The sequence below is a fragment of the Haliaeetus leucocephalus genome, unplaced genomic scaffold, assembly GCF_000737465.1.
Source record: "Haliaeetus leucocephalus isolate CR32 unplaced genomic scaffold, Haliaeetus_leucocephalus-4.0 Scaffold384, whole genome shotgun sequence".
Taxonomy (NCBI): Eukaryota; Metazoa; Chordata; class Aves; order Accipitriformes; family Accipitridae; genus Haliaeetus; species Haliaeetus leucocephalus.
This window is the reverse complement of record NW_010972820.1, coordinates 6,533,596-6,550,492: the sequence shown is the minus strand read 5'-3', so window position 1 is coordinate 6,550,492 and position 16,897 is coordinate 6,533,596. Positions and strand designations below refer to the sequence as shown.

The window sequence follows — 16,897 nt, the reverse complement described above, 5'->3', positions numbered from 1 at the left end:
TAGATAGTATTTACAGTTTCTCATCCTTTCTAGCAAATACCTTGTATAACAATGGACCTCCCATCTTTGTGTTCTATGATTATTTGAAAGCTTTTTATCTGCCTTGTAAAGTTACATTTTTAATTTCCTGTGGTTTTTGAGACACACAATTACATAACCAGAATAGTTTTTAAATTCCTTTTTAGATTAGACTCAAGCACTGATTTATTACAGTTTATTGTAGATGCTGAAAACTGTGATAAAACTTACCATGGTTTTTTTTTTTTAAAGTAAATATTACGTATCTATTGATTTAAGATAAAATTTCATGTACTGCAGAGCTGACATGAGCTGGCTGTTGGCAAAAGGAGAAGGTATCTCACAGTGCCACCTTCTACCTCCCATCCATTGGCCCTGGTGCTTGCTGGAAGCTTTGCTATGCTGATTTACTGTGCAAGAATGGCAGAAAACTATTCCAACAAAACAGAGTGGGTGGTTTTCTGCCATTTTGGCAAGTTAAAAATTGACTCTTGTAGGAGTCCAGCAAACAGCAGCGAGAGGGTGCAGCTGACTGTCAGAAGAGAGGAAGATAGGAGGTGAGAGCAGTGACATGTCTTCTGAACCCTATGAAACCTTTGTTATACAGTTCATAAAATAAGAATATGAATCTGTAACAGTTCCTTAAAAGTAAATGCACAGAGAACTATCAGTCACCTCCAGATCAAAATACATCATCCCACTGACAAAGTAAATAAAACACAATTGGCCACACCTCTCTTCTCATTCTCTCCCTGTAATACCAACCTATCCCTTCTCAGCCTTTCTCTTTCTAAAAAAAAAAAAAAAAAAAAGCCAAAACCTTCATATTCATCTTTATGTTTAATAACCTTAGAATTGAGTACTTGGTGAGGAAGTGTGTTCCAGGAGCAGGAAGGCAAGATCAGGGAAGGAAATTGTAGTAGAGGATTTATGTCAGAAAGGCAGGATACCCAGTTCTCTCTTTACCTGGCAGATCCGAGTTAATGTTTGATTATATCCCCGTTACTATATACAGCAATATTCCACAAGGAGTTCCCAGGTCCAAGTGCTGTTCCAGCCACAGCCCAACACCACAATTCGGTCATTTTTTTTCTTGGAGATGCATGAGTGCTAGAAAGCAGCCCACAGGATGGTCGAGGCTGAGGCTTGCCACATTGTTCACCTGATCCTGAGCCGAGACATAGCTATGGAAATGCAACCGAGTAGTAGCCTGCTTACTTTTAAAACAAACAAGTTCCTGGATAAATATTCCTGATTTTTTCTTTGAACTTAAGGCTTTTAGAACTTTTCACAAAGCACTCCATCTTCTCTTTTCCAGTGGTTCATGTCTGCCCTGTATTTCTTCAAGCCAGTACAATGTTTTCTCACTGGTATTTTGCAACCATTAACGTGAACCAGCTCTCTGGCTTGGGGAGCTTATTTCTGCTTAATTCACAAACCGATGTTGCTTTTCATCTTTTCTTCAACACAAAAAATGAAAATAAAATCTTTTTCACTGAAAGCAGTAGAAACAAACCAACAGGTTAGAGGATCCAGAAATAACTATGAGAATGATAGGTCAAAGTCATTAAGTCAGTTACAGTAGTGGTTTATTTGTGAATACAAGCATGCATCTTTTATATGCTCCTCTGGACTGAAAAGCTGCATTTGGTAGCATTTTGAGTATGGTGCCTGCTAGAGCACTGTCATTAATTATACAGCCTGCATAGCAAGTGCAAGCGAAAGCTGATGGAACCAACACCAGTGGCTTGGCAGAGCTGCTGGGGAAATGCCATCACAAACCCACCTCTAATGCCTCAGATTCGGCTAATTACCCTGCAGGAACCAGTGTGTTTCCCTTCACTGTTCTGTATGTGCCTGTGTGGGTACAGGAGAAACAATTTCTAATGCATCCTGGAATACAGCTGATTGTGAACCAGACTGTGAAATTGCATTTCACTGGTACAGGGCCAGCTTGTACCAAGACTTTAAGCAAAGAGGTGGTGCAGGGAGAGACTAAGCCCAGAGAAAGGTCAGGCAACGCAGCAACCTGGGGTGCAGAGTGCAAGATTACTCTTTTCAGTTACTTTTTTACCACTCCCTCCTGCTCCACAAAAGCCAAGAAAGCAGCCAAGTCCAGTGACTCAAGTTTTTTTCCCTGTCACCAGTGCACTAGCCTGCATTTCCCTGTCAGCTGTAATACCTGACACCAGATCAGTAATTCTGGGAAAGCATTCTTGCTCCTTGAATCACAGCTCCTCACATTGTTCTATACTGTAAAAAACAATACCTGTTTTCTTATTTTTGTCTTGCTCCTTAAGAGAGATGGGTCTGGAAGGAGTTCTCCAGGGAATGAACTATCTTCTGCTCCCTCCACTGGCTCCTTCCTGACCTTGTTGCCCTTTCCTTTACTCTTTTTCTTTAGCCTGCTCCCAGGAGAGAAGGAAAAACAGGGGTAATGAGCAAAAGGCTAGCAAGACTGTTGGGAAGAGCAGGGAGCCAGACTTTCCTCTGCAGAACGAGACATTTCATAGGCATCCAGGGCAACTGGCCAGTTTGCTGTGACTCAGACACCAAGATGACTTGAAATCAAATGTGGAAGCAAGAACCCACCTGGAAGAACACAGGAGTCAGTAGCAGGGTTGTGTATGAAACTTAAATCTTGTGCTGTCTGATCACTTGGAATTTTCACTTTTTAAAAAAGTTAATGGGTCCTGATTATATACTTATAAAACCTGGTTCCCTGAACTTAAAAGTCACTTTGAAAAAGCTTGTTACAAGCTCTAGGCACATCTACCTCAAAGTATTGGTCAAGTTAGGGTTCTGACTCACTTTACTACTGACCATACTGGACTGGGTGTTAATTAATAGTCATTGGTAGTGACATTACTAGACGTATATGCTGGGATATATGGGGTAATGTTTTCTGAAGTGCCTAAATCCCAGTAGTATCACTGAGAGTGAGCACAGATACACTAAACCTTACTTATAATTTGGGCAGTACAATGATTGTTACCAAACCCTGGACTTTATCCCATTGAGGTTCTTTGTGACAGAAAAATTGTTTGCTTGTGGAAATGTGGACTAGCTTCCTATAATGAGAGTACTGCATATCCTATGAGATCCTAAGTCACTTAGACCCCTCCAAAAATTATCATCGAGGTACCATCTCTGTTAGAGGAGTCCACAGACAAGATAGGATGCACGCAGTACTTTGTTTTTGTGTCGTTCACATATTCTTTGCTGGTTAAATATGCTGATCCTTCAAATGGGCCTAGTTTCTTTCAGCAGATGGAAGAGGATGGACTTTGTTCTGGAATTTTTTATTTTTTAAATATTCTCAGGCAATATATTTGGGTAGCAAGCTCTTACCTTTGCAATTCCTATACTTGCTACATTTGATCAAGTAAGTTTGGACTAAAAAGTTCCTATTGATTTTGTTTGCAACCAAGACAGGGAAAAGAAGTGCAGAATATTCTGGGAGGTTTTGTGGTTCTAACATACCAAAAACTAAGCAGCCACAATCTCATGAGGCAACCTACTGTCAGGCTACTCCACGTTAGCTGTGTAGCAACCTGTCGAAATTAGGCATCCTGGATTTTGACAGAATAATGCTCTCTGACCTTTGCACAGTGTGCTTATAGAATATCAATCTTGCATCTGATCAGCATGTCACAGCAATCTAAGGAAAATACAATTCACAGTGATGGACTTCAGAATTGATTTTACAGAAACAGAGATAATTCATGCCTCCTGAGCCATCTGATGTCCAGAGATAACCAGGCTAGGTGGAAAGTTTTTCCTTTGATGGATTATGAAAATACAGAAATCTCTTATCAGTTATCCTTCTGCTTTTCTTTTTGTTTCCTTAATCCTTAGTATATATTCTCAAGAACAAGTGCCAATACATAGATAATTGCTTTGGGAGGTACGAAAAATTTACCTGTTTTGATACTACATCCACATGAGACACACTGTAGGACTACCGCCTTTCAAGGCATTTCTGATAAGCAGTAGAGGGACTTAAAGGTAAAAAGGCCCAATCCTTGCTCTTGTGGTTGAATAGGATTCATTTCTGCAGGCAGTGGTTTCTTGCATGAGCAAAGATTCTAAGTAAATAAGAAATTTCAACCTGCTAGAGGAAAAAAAAGACTTGTTGGGATTAACTTTTAATATTTTACTTGGCATATGTGTGGTTTGCCATCTGCAGCTTCTGCTATGTTAAGCTACTGCCTCAACATATCAGAAATGTATTTCTCTTCTTAATTGTTAAATATGATTTAATTTACTTCAGTCCCTTTTAAAAAGGTAGCAATAGCTTTGATACTTTTGCCATTAAAAAATTATGCTACATTTAGCATTATAGTCCAGAGAAAAGTCCATTAAGCAGAAGTTGAAAATACCTGCTCAAAACCAAAGATCAAATACTGATCTTAAGTCTTACTTCTTTGCTTTCGTCATTTAGGCTAAGCCCTCCTTTCCTTTGAAAAGTGGAGGACCCATGAAAGAGGAGCAGTTCAGAAAGCTATGGGGGTTCAGTGGTACTGCATAGCTTTAGTCCCCATGCTGAAGGCTTTGAAGATTATAAAAAAAATGGTGACGTGTCCTGAGGGGGTCTTCTGTTAGGCAGAACCATTGGCCACTCCCTCTGAAGTGCAGAACAAAAGGAGGAAGAATGAACCAGCACTGGTTCCTCTTCTGAGGCTGCAGAGGGTTTCTTTTCCATGGATAACCATTGAAAAAAGCCTGGCTACTCGGGTTTGCCATCAAGGGGGACTTCATTCACAATTTCATCGTTGATTTTGGGAGAGATATTTCCCTCAAAGTATTTTTGTAAAAGTGGTAGGGATATTAAAAATAATTCTCTATCTGTTTGCTTTTTCAGTGTGTCAAGACTTATTTTTGTGCAACACCTAGGGGGTGTTCTAGCAGTGGCAAACATCAGGGGCGGTGGTGAATATGGAGAGACGTGGCATAAAGGTAAATCAGGCCAAGTAGAGGAACAAAACTGCAGGCTTAATGAAAATTACAATATTTTCTCTTCACTCCCTCTTCCATACTCGCATCTCCTTTTGCCTTTTGCTTATTCTGTGGAAAAGTAAATTTTTTCCTTACTCGTATGTTAGAGCTGTACATTGTCTAGTGTTATCTGATGGCTTTTGTTAGATTGTTTTAATTTTTGCAACCTCCTTAAAAATAGCTTTGTACAACCACAATATTTTCCAAGAAAATGACTGCATTTTTTTAAGCAAGATCAAGTTCCCTAGACTTAAGGATTTGAAAATGCAGCTGTTGATCTTGAACTGATTTTCAAAAAATGTCTGTCTATATTGCAGGAAAGCTGGCTTGCTTTCACATACCTCTTTCATTATTTGCAGGTGCACATGACCCCACAATTCTAGATGCCCAAGACAACAGCAGTGACTATTTAGATTCTATTGGTATCACACAAAAAAAACCCCAAACCATTCGCAGAACCTTACAGAAGGTGTGAACTTTTGAATTCAGAATTTAACTCTTCTAGATTGTTTTTGCACAATTAACGAATAGACCCTTCTTTACATGTCATTAATGTGATTGAAATTCATATGAAAACAATCAGCTCCAGAAGTGCAGTGATGTGTCTTCCCCTCCACATTCTTTTAGGGGGTCCTACTTCTTGGAGGCAGGCATTTGACCTTTTGGGGTTTTTTAAGCTGACTTTTATGCTGCAGGGAAACCAAGTCACTCGCTACAAAACCCTGTCAATCTCTTTTCCCCTTTTCTTACTATGTATTTCTCTCCACGTTTTTCCTATCCAAACTTCATCTTAATCCTTTGATTGTCCAGTTACCTTATTGTTGACAATTTTCTGCATCTCTTCACCAGAGAAAAAAGCTGGAAAAAGTCCTACTCATCTCTGTAACTTACCCATCATTATTTAATGGTGACGCCTTATTCATAACCCAAGAATCTGGTGGATAAGTTGCTGGAGATATTGTGAGCAAGGCAAATGCATCAAAACAGTGGTGTTTATGATGCAGCAATTTGCCATGGGAGTAATCCATAATAACTTTTTATCAAACAAAATGGTATTCCCAGATCATTACATCTTGGTTTTACTATTTCATCTGCGGTAACTTTTTGTCTGGGTCATTTCCTCACAATTGAGTTAAATATGTAATAGTTTCATAAATAGAAGCGATATATGCTTGCAGATACAGGATATTATTGCTAAAGATGAAGTATCCTTCATTAATTTTAATTTGCCAATTGGTTTGTAATAAGTTTTAATAAAATTTATCTTAATATGGTAATGCTTCTTTGGTCCACTTATTTCCTGCTTAATTCTTACCCAAGTCTTTTATTGCAGATGCATAATAAGATACGTATCTGTTCTTTGTTAATTCCAGAAACAATTACGGAAGTCTGTTTACTTAGGTTTCATTGTATAGATAAGATTCTGACCTTACACCAGACCAGAGCTTTGAGCAAAGAGCAAGATTTATTTCTCCTTTATTGCCACACGTTTGAAGACTTTTTTGTTGTCCCAGTATGTCTCTTCAATTGTCTTGTTAATATCAGAATGATGTGTATCTGTTAAAAAAATAAAAAATTAAAAAAGGTACTGGTCCCAGTTCTACAAAATCTGTGTGGCTAAATGTCAGAGTTATCTTACCAAACTTTTGCAACATAGAAATGAAGCATCCAGTGTAAACTGGATGGACAATGGAGATAAAGACAACCCTCCAGGTTATAGCTCCTCTCAACTTATTTAAGGGTAGAATCCATTGTCCTGGAGGTTCCTGGACCATAGTGGGAAGCTTAGGCAATTAGCTTAAAATAAACATCCAGCTTTTAAACAAAGTAGAAGGAACTGGAGTTCCACTTCTGCATCCACTGAGCCCCTCTTACCTGGCTGGATCACGGCCTTTGCTACATGAATATAAGAATTTTCTTCCCAGTTCCCATTTCTTACTAGCATTTAATTGCCTGAGAAAGAACATACCAGGTCTTAAGGTAGAATAACCTTCAAGGAGAAGCCAGTTTTAGTCTCTTGCCAAACAAGCATCTAAAGCAGGAAGATTATGAGATTTGGTCAACTGTGAGTTCTCTAGGCTGATATTCTTCTGCTCAAATAGTTGAAAGATTGTAGGGCAAAACCATCCTTTTTCTTCCCTATCCCGCCCTGCAAAATTTTTTGTTTTGAGAACTGGAAGTCTTACCAATGATGGCATCTGGACGTATATTTTCAGTCATGATTTATTCTTCATACTTCTGACCATATTTGGAATTTTGTTCAACAGGATGGCAGCATCTTAAGCATTTCCATATTGATAGTTAATTAATAAAATTTCAAACCAAGATGTAACTCTGAAGTCCCTTTTTGACTGTAGATATATATCATCTGATTTGAAAACAACTAATAGAAAAAAATTACCAGCCACATATTCTAAGTCCAGGAAATTAGAAGTGCTTATTTTATATAGCTTGTTTTGTAAGCTGAAGCTTTATTGCCTCAAGAAACTGTCACTGAGTTTAATGCTGTTAAAGTCCCATTAGATCTAACCTCAAGTGGATTGTATGTGGTCATTTTATACATATTTTGCAATGCAAAGCTTTTAGCTTTAATTTTACTGGTTAGGAACATTACCTGGCACTCACTCTACAGTATAGGTATGTATTATTCAGAGTTTCTGAAAGCATTAGAATTATCGACAGAACCATCTTATACCCTCTCTGTGTTGAAAGAATCTTTCATTTTTGCTGTCTTTCTGAGCTGCATCAATTATTAAAATGTTCATGAAACTGGAATTGTTCCCAGGTATTTTTGCACACATGTTTTTCTGAAGAGATGGTATCAAATGGATTTTATGGCATCAACTGATTTGTTTTATTTGTGCGCTAGGTGGTATCTTGGCCAACAAACAAAATTGCTTTGATGACTTTCAGTGTGCTGCCAAATACCTCATCAAGGAAGGCTACACATCTCCAAAGAAGTTGACTATTAATGGAGGCTCAAATGGGGGCCTCTTAGTTGGTAAGAACTGCTCATATTATTTCCTGTGTTGGGTCTGGGTTTACCAAAGTAACCAAATAAAAATTTATGAGATCCTTTTTTTCAGAAGTTGCCAGAATGTCAATGCGTTATTATATACCAGGTGTTAAATATATACAATTGTTCTTCATTTGCTGTTTGCATAGGACATTGGGATTCTGCAGTCTCTGGCAAAGGCTGACTGTTAAAAGCCATACTTAAAATTACTGTCTTGTGTGGTAGAGCTAATCTTATGGTAGAATCACACAGTAAGTAAGAATGCTTTAAAAAACATTCATGGTTTGATTTTTCTTTCTTAAGGCTAACCATTAGAAATAATCACTGAATAACCAGAAATCTGTTATGTAGCACTGGGAAACTGTGTGTGGTCTGTAGCGTAAGCCAGAATCCCATGTCCTGCAATCCTTCCATCAGAGTTTCTTGATCACTCTTTCTGTAGTCATGCATTCTTGTTCTTAGAGGACAAATGAAAACATGGCAGTTCTGCATTTAAAGTGTTTGTACAGGGACACGTAACAATTTGACTCTACTTTCACTGTGTAGTTAAAGCATGACCACAAATAAAATCATGAATTTCTCTGGTGAGAAACATAAAATACAAGTACAGCTACTTGAAAAAGTCATGAGCTTTTGAGGGACTGTGTAAATGTAGTACTTTTTTACAAATGCATCTTGTTCACATATAATTCACTGCTGTGTTCTTAAATTCAAGGAAATTAATAGCCTCCTTTCAAACAGAAAAGCTTGTCACAAAAATGTCTCGTAGTCTAAGCAGTATTTAAAGAGCTACAAAATTTATTCCTGATTAAATCCCTGTATCTGACAGCAGTAGAAGAAAAATGAAGGTGATTTTGTTCAATTTTGAAAGGAGAAGGAAATGCAAATGAATAATATTGGGGTTGGTTTGGTTTTTTTTTTAAACAGCACGAAATGCATGTGACAGTATGACAGAGTTGAGCTACTCATTTGAGAAGAAAAAAAAAAGGCATTTCAAGTTCATAAACCACTGATTTGTAGAAAATAAGCAGATTTACTAGGCCCACTCTTTGCTTGCTCTTCTTTTTATACTCTTCCCTATTTATCTGCTGCTGAATACTGGCTCTATTGATTTTTTTATTTTTCAGTGAACTAGCATCCAGCATAAGAAACAGGATTTGGACTTATACAGATCTTTGGTCTAAGCCATCTTGGCTATTCCTGCATTCTTATATTCAAAAAGCAATTGTTTTAAAGATAAATAACAAGTACACGTAAAGTTGTATTTTTGCTTTCTGCTTATATGCTTCTTGGTTACAGGTGGCAGGAGGTATTTGTGCATTGTAAATAAGAGCAGCAGTAGAAATGGGTAAATATGGTAAAGGATTAAAGGGTTTGCACACCATTGGGAGTGCAAGCATTGCACAGGTCAATTTTATGTGAACGTAAATGTGTATTTGGAAATGCAGTTAAACTTTCAACATGTTACATAGCTTCTGAAAATACTATTTTATGGTTACATGGACTTCAGTTTCAGTCAGGATGAGATTCATACTACCCAGCGTTAGTCATAAAAAACCTGTGTTTCTGGCTGAATAAGTCAACTGGGCTCCTTGTTTAGGTAAGGGGAAGCGAGTGACATCTGCAGAGCATACATCATTCCTGTAGGAGGCAGGTGTTAGGAATCTAGACCTCCCTGCTCTGAAAAATCTGTTGTTAGAAACCTTCCCTTGCACTTGCAGATGGATTACAATCCAGCTGGATTTCCATGCTCTTGATGAGCCACATAGGGATTTTCCTTGACTGGGTAGAATTAGGTGAATTTAGGAAATTCTTGTAAGTGCTGTTTCATCAAAGCAGAACTAAATTTTGCAGTAGTTGTTCCTGCAACACTAGAGAGCATAACTCATACTTTAGGTGCAAGGACCCACTGCCAGATTTCCTCAGTTCTCATTTATTGAGGAAAAAACTGACAAGGAAGAGTATTGTCACCCTTCCAAAATACTATTTCCTTTTAGTCTGACTAACAGGAGGTGTCTCTGAGGAGTGCCTCATTCAACTGAAAAACAAGACTTCCTTGTCCTGCAGTGTGATCCCAAAGCTAAGTAGAACAGCACAGCTGTGAGCTGAAAACCTCCTTCATGCAAATGCAGTGTTTGACCTCTCATGTTTGCTTAGGCAAACAGTTCTGAGGTTTTGAAATCTTGCTTTTGTACTGAATTTTAAAGCTCGAAGTATGTGTAAAGGAGTAGAATTCATGAATAAATTGTTGTTCCAGGTTACAGTTTATTAATGCATATAATTAAGTATTATGGCTAATTAAAGGGGTGCAGTGGGAATGGATGAGTGTCTCCATAAGTGGTTTCTTGCTGAAGTAACTATTTGGGGAACTAAGAGCAGCAATTTTTTATAAAATCCTGAGCAACAAACGGTGCTTCAAGAGACACTCTGCAATAAAGAGTATTAAAATTAATGTTAATGATAGTTGGTTTGGCTCTCTTTCCTACGAGAATATAATTTATGTTCATAAAAGGAAATGACATGAAGGGGAGGGATCTGATCAAAAGCTTCAGTTAAAAGGATAAAGAACCTGTACGTGGCAGCTATTTAAGGCACTTTATATACCTAATGAAAATGGCTCAGAAAGGACCCAGGAAGAGTTAGCATAGCCACATATCAGAGATAACCAGAAGTAAAATCGCATGCTTCAGAAAGTAGAAATCATGTTCAAATGAAGAAAACAGGGTAGAGCGTAAACTCTGACAGGGACTGACAGACCACAGGAGACTGATGAGCAAATTGCTTCCAATATAAAGATTAGCAATGAAAGCTTTCTACGCATATCAGAAGCAGGAAGCTGGCCAGAGGATCTGTGGGACTTACAGGTTAGTGAGGTGTAAAAGCATCACTGAAGAAAGATAATGGCAAAACAGAACAACTAAATGGTCTATTTGTATTGATGTTCCCTCCTGAGGAGCATGGGGAGTTCCCTTGCACCAGAGTCTCTCTCCATGGGGAATACTCTGAGGAGCTGACTCAAGCTGAAGCATCAGCAGAAGAGTTTTGGAATAAATCAATCAAATGAAAAGTAGTGTGTTGCCAGGACCAGATGGTGCACATGCAAGATCTTAAGTGAGCTCCAATATGAAATTGCAGGCTACTAAGCCTGAATATCTGAGGAACAGAAGGGGGCAAGTGTAATGCCAATTTTTAAATGGTTCATGGTGATCCACAAGCTGCAGATGAGTAAATCTCACTTCTCTAATGGGCAAACCTATTGAAACCAATAAATAATAGCTGACATATAAGGAAGAGTTTTGCAGGCTGAAGTTACATCTTGCACATCTATTAGAGCTATTTGAAGGAGTCAGGCAGCATATGGTGCTTGTGACAGTGATCTGGGTGAGGAGTTATTCTTGGATTTTCAAAAGCTTTTGACAAGGTCCATTGCATAAGGCTACGCAAGAAAGTTCTTGCTGAGCTGGCAGCAAGGTTGTGTCATAGCAATATCCTGGTTAGCAGGAGGCAAAGAATGGGAATAAATGATCCATTTTTGCAATGGACAAAAATGAGGAGATACAAGAATTTGGGAAAGAGTATACCTATGTCTGGATGCACAGTGATTAGTTCTGAATTAAGAAAGGGATTCTGGGATCCATTGTAGTACTTATGTGAAAATCTCAGTGCTCTTATTTCTTAAAATTAAAAAAAAAGCAGGGGAATTTGTAAAATCACCAGGCAACAGATTTAAATCAAGCAACAGAAATTGGAATTGGAGAACTTACTGCTACAGGGTATGATGAACACTAGATGAATAAACATTAAGAAAGGAAATGGATGTATTTACGGAGAATATGTGTTTTGATGGCTGTTCAACAGAATGGCTGGAGATAACTCCAGCTTAGGGAAAACCTAAACAACTAGTTCAAAAGCTGATAAAGTACAGCAAATATCTCCCAGTTTTTGCTTAACGCCTTTTCCCAGAGCATTTGTCAATTGCCACTCTTATAAATTGAACACTGAGCTAGATGGGCCTACTGTGGTTATTTTTAAAATATGAGGCAAGCATTATTCTTAAAGGAATTGTCCCTTCCAGTAGTAGGAAGGTGGAAATCATGAAAAAAGAAAATACAACAGTAATTTGCTTTATTAAGATGAGGTTATTCCTCTAATTTTGTAGTAGTCTGCTTTTATCAAAACTATTTTCGTAGGGGTTTACATAGTAATTATTAAAGAAAACTTTCATCAATAAATGGAGGGCTTTTGCTCCTCAATGCCTTTTTCTTTGTTGATACTAATATTAAAAGTTTAGACAGTGAATGGTTTAGGAAACTTCAATTCAGTAGTCCAAAAGCTCATGTATTTTAAAAGTGCATTTCTCCTCTAAACCCAATTTGCTAGTTTGGAAGGCAGTTTTCAAAGAACAGCATGTTTCCCTGAAGAACAGGGAAATAGCTCTTAAGTTCTTTCGAACATACCATCTTTGGGAGTTATAATTTTTATCCATTTGTTTATTTGCTTTCAGTTTTGCTTAAAAGCCTATTTGACTTCATATTCACTGGCAGTCTTCTCCCAGTGCAATTAGCTTTATATCAGATATTTTATACTGAAGTTTTTTGGTATTATATGGTAATCTGTATTTCTTCTCACATTGTTTTAACTTAACAGTTTTACCTTGTTTATAGAAGACAGCTTTTTGGAAGTTGGTCTTTCATGAACTGGGCAGTGGGCCTTTCACTGCTGAGCTGAATTCTTTAAAATATGAATACTAATAGAGTTGTTTTCCTGTTGAAGCTGCCTGTGCAAACCAGCGCCCTGACCTATTTGGTTGTGCTATTGCCCAAGTGGGAGTGATGGACATGCTCAAGTTCCACAAGTACACCATTGGCCATGCGTGGACCACTGACTACGGTTGCTCTGACTGTAAAGAGCAGTTTGAATGGCTGTGCAAGTAAGTGCCTTTAAATACTTCTGTGGTTGTTAAAATGCATAGTCTGCTCGATGGTTCCAGGTTGTCATGATCAATAGCTATTCTAAGAATTATTTCATCCTTTCCGACACTGGATTTGGGGAGTTCAGCATTTCCTTACAAGTCAGTTTTGCATGAGAGACTTATCTTCAAAGCCCTGTTGAGTCAACTGGTCATATTTTCTAAGACCTTGTTCTACTAGCAGCTTTTAACAACTCATAAGGTTTTCTTTCTGAATAATGACTCCTTTAGACTGTCACAACAGAATATTCTCAAGTGAACCACTACATAAATTGTATTTTTTATGATGGGGGAGAGACAATCAGCATTGTGAATTATATTACACAATGTGGATGGGATTTATCTGTAGGAATTGAATGGCAGTAGACCATAACAGGATATTAATTCATTTCTTAACTCCTTGCTGAAATGTCTGGAAAGATTATTTAAAAAAAAAAAAAAAGAGAGAGAGGGAGAGACAGCAGTACGAGAACAGAAATGATCTGCACATTGGATATGGCTAATAATGAGTGTGTTAGAATAAGTGCCATCATTTAAAAACATTCTTCTGGAACCTCATTTTCTGTTATTGTGTTTGTATTCCTTTAGTAATGAAGATTGACATTCTAGGAGAATGCTTCAGACACACTAAACAATTTGGCTGGTCTGAAATTTAATAGAGTGTTTAGATATTAAAAAGTACATGTGCTACAAGTACACTGAGATCTAACTTGATCTAAAGCTTTATTAAAAAAAAAAACCAAAAAACCAATGTCAAGTCCGAATACTAGATGATCAGTTGGGCCCATTGTAATTGGATTGTTTCAAAACCTCCAGTTGTCCAATTTATGCTTTCAGTGGCAAATACATTTTTGTAAGCATAATGCACAAAACAATTAACAAATTTCATAAATCATCTTTTATCAATAGATAACTTAGATAAAAGATTAACTGTTATAAAAATGATCCAAATAATCTCCGTGATTTTGGACACTGAAACTTGCCTGCACATCTGTGAATTGAGGTATTCTAAAGAGGTAAAGTAGAAGCAAAGTTTTAAATTAATTCTGTGATTAGGAGAAATGCATCTGTGGGAAGGAGTCACTCCATACCTACTTACACACATGCTTACTCACAAAATCTCAATGCATAATTTTAGAAACATCTTATATGGCAATACCTGAAGTATTTCTGTGCCTCCTTTTCAACAGCTGGCAATTGCTTATCCAATGTAGGAAGATATATATGTAATGTTGCTTAGATGTTGCCTTTAGAGATACCCAAAAAATGCGTAAGGCAAATGGTAGTGTGTAGTGACTATCATTTAACTTATTTTCAAAACGAGTCATAGTCTGCAAATTCACTTACATTGTTCCTTAGATGAAAATGAGGAAGCCAGGAATCTGTTAGGCTAGACTTTCAAATATTGTCATGTGTTCTTAAAAATAATTTTGGACTTACTTAATGGGTACCTCTCCAAGTGGGGAAATTCATTCAAAAATAAAGCAAAATTTCCTTCTGTATTTTCTGTCATGAAATAGGGGGGGGAAATAGTATCCTACTCTTGATTTAAGGAATGTAACATTCTTCCTAGGTGTAGCTTTTCTAAATGAAGTATGAAATGGTTAGATGGAATTCTGTGTGACTTACTACTATGGTTAATTTCTAATGCTAGAGAGTATTTTGAGTTGAGATATGTAGATACACCTTTTATGTTACAGCAGCTAAAAGATGTAAATTCTCCTGCAAAGAGAGCAAATTTTGAAAGTTAGATTATTCATTGCTCAAAAAATAGGAATCAAGGTCATCTATTGAAAGCAGGAAAACTTACAGTTCTTTCAGTTTCCTGCATGTTATTCCCTTAGAGTTACATTCGTGTTCAAAGGTGGCCTAAATATTGGAGGGAGCAAATTTAATAACTGTACAGCACTTCAGGCTTACCATCAGAGACTGCTTCCAAACTAGCATGGAGAAGCCATCCACGTGCAGACCTGGACTATATACATACGCTGGGAAAAAGTCTCAATTTCACTCTTTCCCAGCAGGATGGATCCTGCTGTGGATTTGACAGCTTTTGCTGCAGTTTCCCTGTTGCCCGTTCCTGGTAATTTTGGCATTTCTGTGAGATGTATGCATATGCTTCTCTGAAATTAAAGAAATGTACTTGCTTCACATTTGAGAGCCAGAGATCTGTGGCCGCTACCACGTATCAGTTGCCAGTAGTGCAATTCTGATTTATGCAACTGAGAACTGAGTATTCTGAGTGCTATCAAATGCCACTGTGATGATTTCTCTATGAGAGAACCTTCTTGTTGAGTCTTGAGAAAAAAATACGTAAACACTTGCATGCTCTTCTCAGGTACTCTCCGCTTCACAATATCAAACTACCAGAAGAAGATGGCATCCAGTACCCCTCTACGCTGCTTCTCACAGCAGACCATGATGATCGTGTGGTCCCTCTACATTCACTGAAGTTTATCGCTACTCTGCAATATGTTGTGGGCCGAAGCCGTAAACAAACCAATCCACTTCTCATCCATGTTGACACCAAGGCTGGGCATGGAGCAGGAAAGCCAACTGCTAAAGTTATAGAAGAAGTGTCAGATATGTTTGCTTTTATAGCACGATGCCTAAATCTTGATTGGATTGAATAGGCAAAATGCTTATTTCTGTCTCCTTTAGAAAACAAGGGCTTTAACACCATTTAAGACCAACCAGACTACTACTTGGTGTAGTACTTACATTTAAGAACTGCAGTTTAATATTTTATTGATCCAGCCTGCTATGGAGTTTTGATCTTCTGTGCTTCCCTCTTTTTGGCATTTCTTTGAAATTCATTTCTACTGCGTTCCAAAGTACATTTTGAAAAGCATGTTCAAATAAATAGCTGAGCTCCTGTTGGTGCTGTTGTGAACATTTAGATTCCAGAGTTAGTGCTAGTTAAGCTTATTTCCTGTAAACAACTTGAATGTATTTTGCACCTATAAACATATCCAGATCATCTGTAATTAAATGTAAGTACTGTGCACATACAAGAACTCTGAGCATACTTTATTTACACAGTAACTTATTTGAGAATGTAAATTGAAGGTGTTCAGTGATAACCATGAAATACTGAAGAGACAGTAATCTGGGTAATTAAGTCAAATATTATTAAAAAGCTTATATTACATGCTGTTCGTAAGTGTGTTACAGTCTATAATAATAATGTTGCTAAATTGTTCTTTCTTTCCAAAGAGACTTCAAAATGTCACCAGTTTTCTCTTCTGTCATTTATTTCCACACAGAAGAGAAAATTGGAGGCTGAAAAACTTTAAAAATTCTTAGATTCTCACTGTAATCTCAGTCAGGCTACACAGATACTCTTCAACAACCCGTGTGCTGTCAGCTCTGTAACTATTTCTGAAGAGTAGACCAGATACTGGTTTAAAAAAAAAAAAAAAAAAGAAAAGAAAAAAAACCACCCCAACCCAAAACCACAGCTTTGTCCAGATTGTTCCAAGTTCAGTTTTTCCTGATGCCTTTGACAGAACATTCTCTAACAAGCCAAAATCTGAACATACATATATAACCTAGTTCTGGCTGCAGAACAACAAGAGCTCATAGTGAGACTCCCTAATGATTTGACGCAGACACATTGTTTGAACTGCCATTTCATGTCTTTTCCATGTAGGCTGTAGAGCTATAAAGTAGATATGAGTATTTGCCTACTAGCTATCTAAACTCTGATGCACTGCAGAAATTAGGGTTTGATTTTGCAGCGCAAAGAAGTATTCTACCAATTATTATTAGTCTTGTTGCCCCTCCAGAAAACGCTGCTGCTTCTCAGTTTTGGATAAAAGGATATATTCTTCCAGAGTCACACTCGTCATTTCTTTCATACTTAGACCCTAAGGCCTGTATTTTCACTCTGGGCT

The 16,897-nt window shown here is 37.6% G+C and overlaps 1 protein-coding gene across 1 annotated transcript in view; it reads left to right on the top strand.

The window, feature by feature from the left end:
• PREP (prolyl endopeptidase) overlaps nucleotides 1-16,160 on the top strand; it is a 111,193-nt gene extending 95,033 nt beyond the window's left edge. The window contains exons 13-16 of the mRNA XM_010573445.1: nucleotides 4,883-4,977; nucleotides 7,886-8,017; nucleotides 12,806-12,962; nucleotides 15,340-16,160. Coding sequence (XP_010571747.1) covers nucleotides 4,883-4,977; nucleotides 7,886-8,017; nucleotides 12,806-12,962; nucleotides 15,340-15,634 — 679 coding nt within the window. The 3' untranslated portion in view covers nucleotides 15,635-16,160. The remainder of the gene's footprint in view (nucleotides 1-4,882; nucleotides 4,978-7,885; nucleotides 8,018-12,805; nucleotides 12,963-15,339) is intronic.
• Nucleotides 16,161-16,897: the final 737 nt, after the last annotated feature.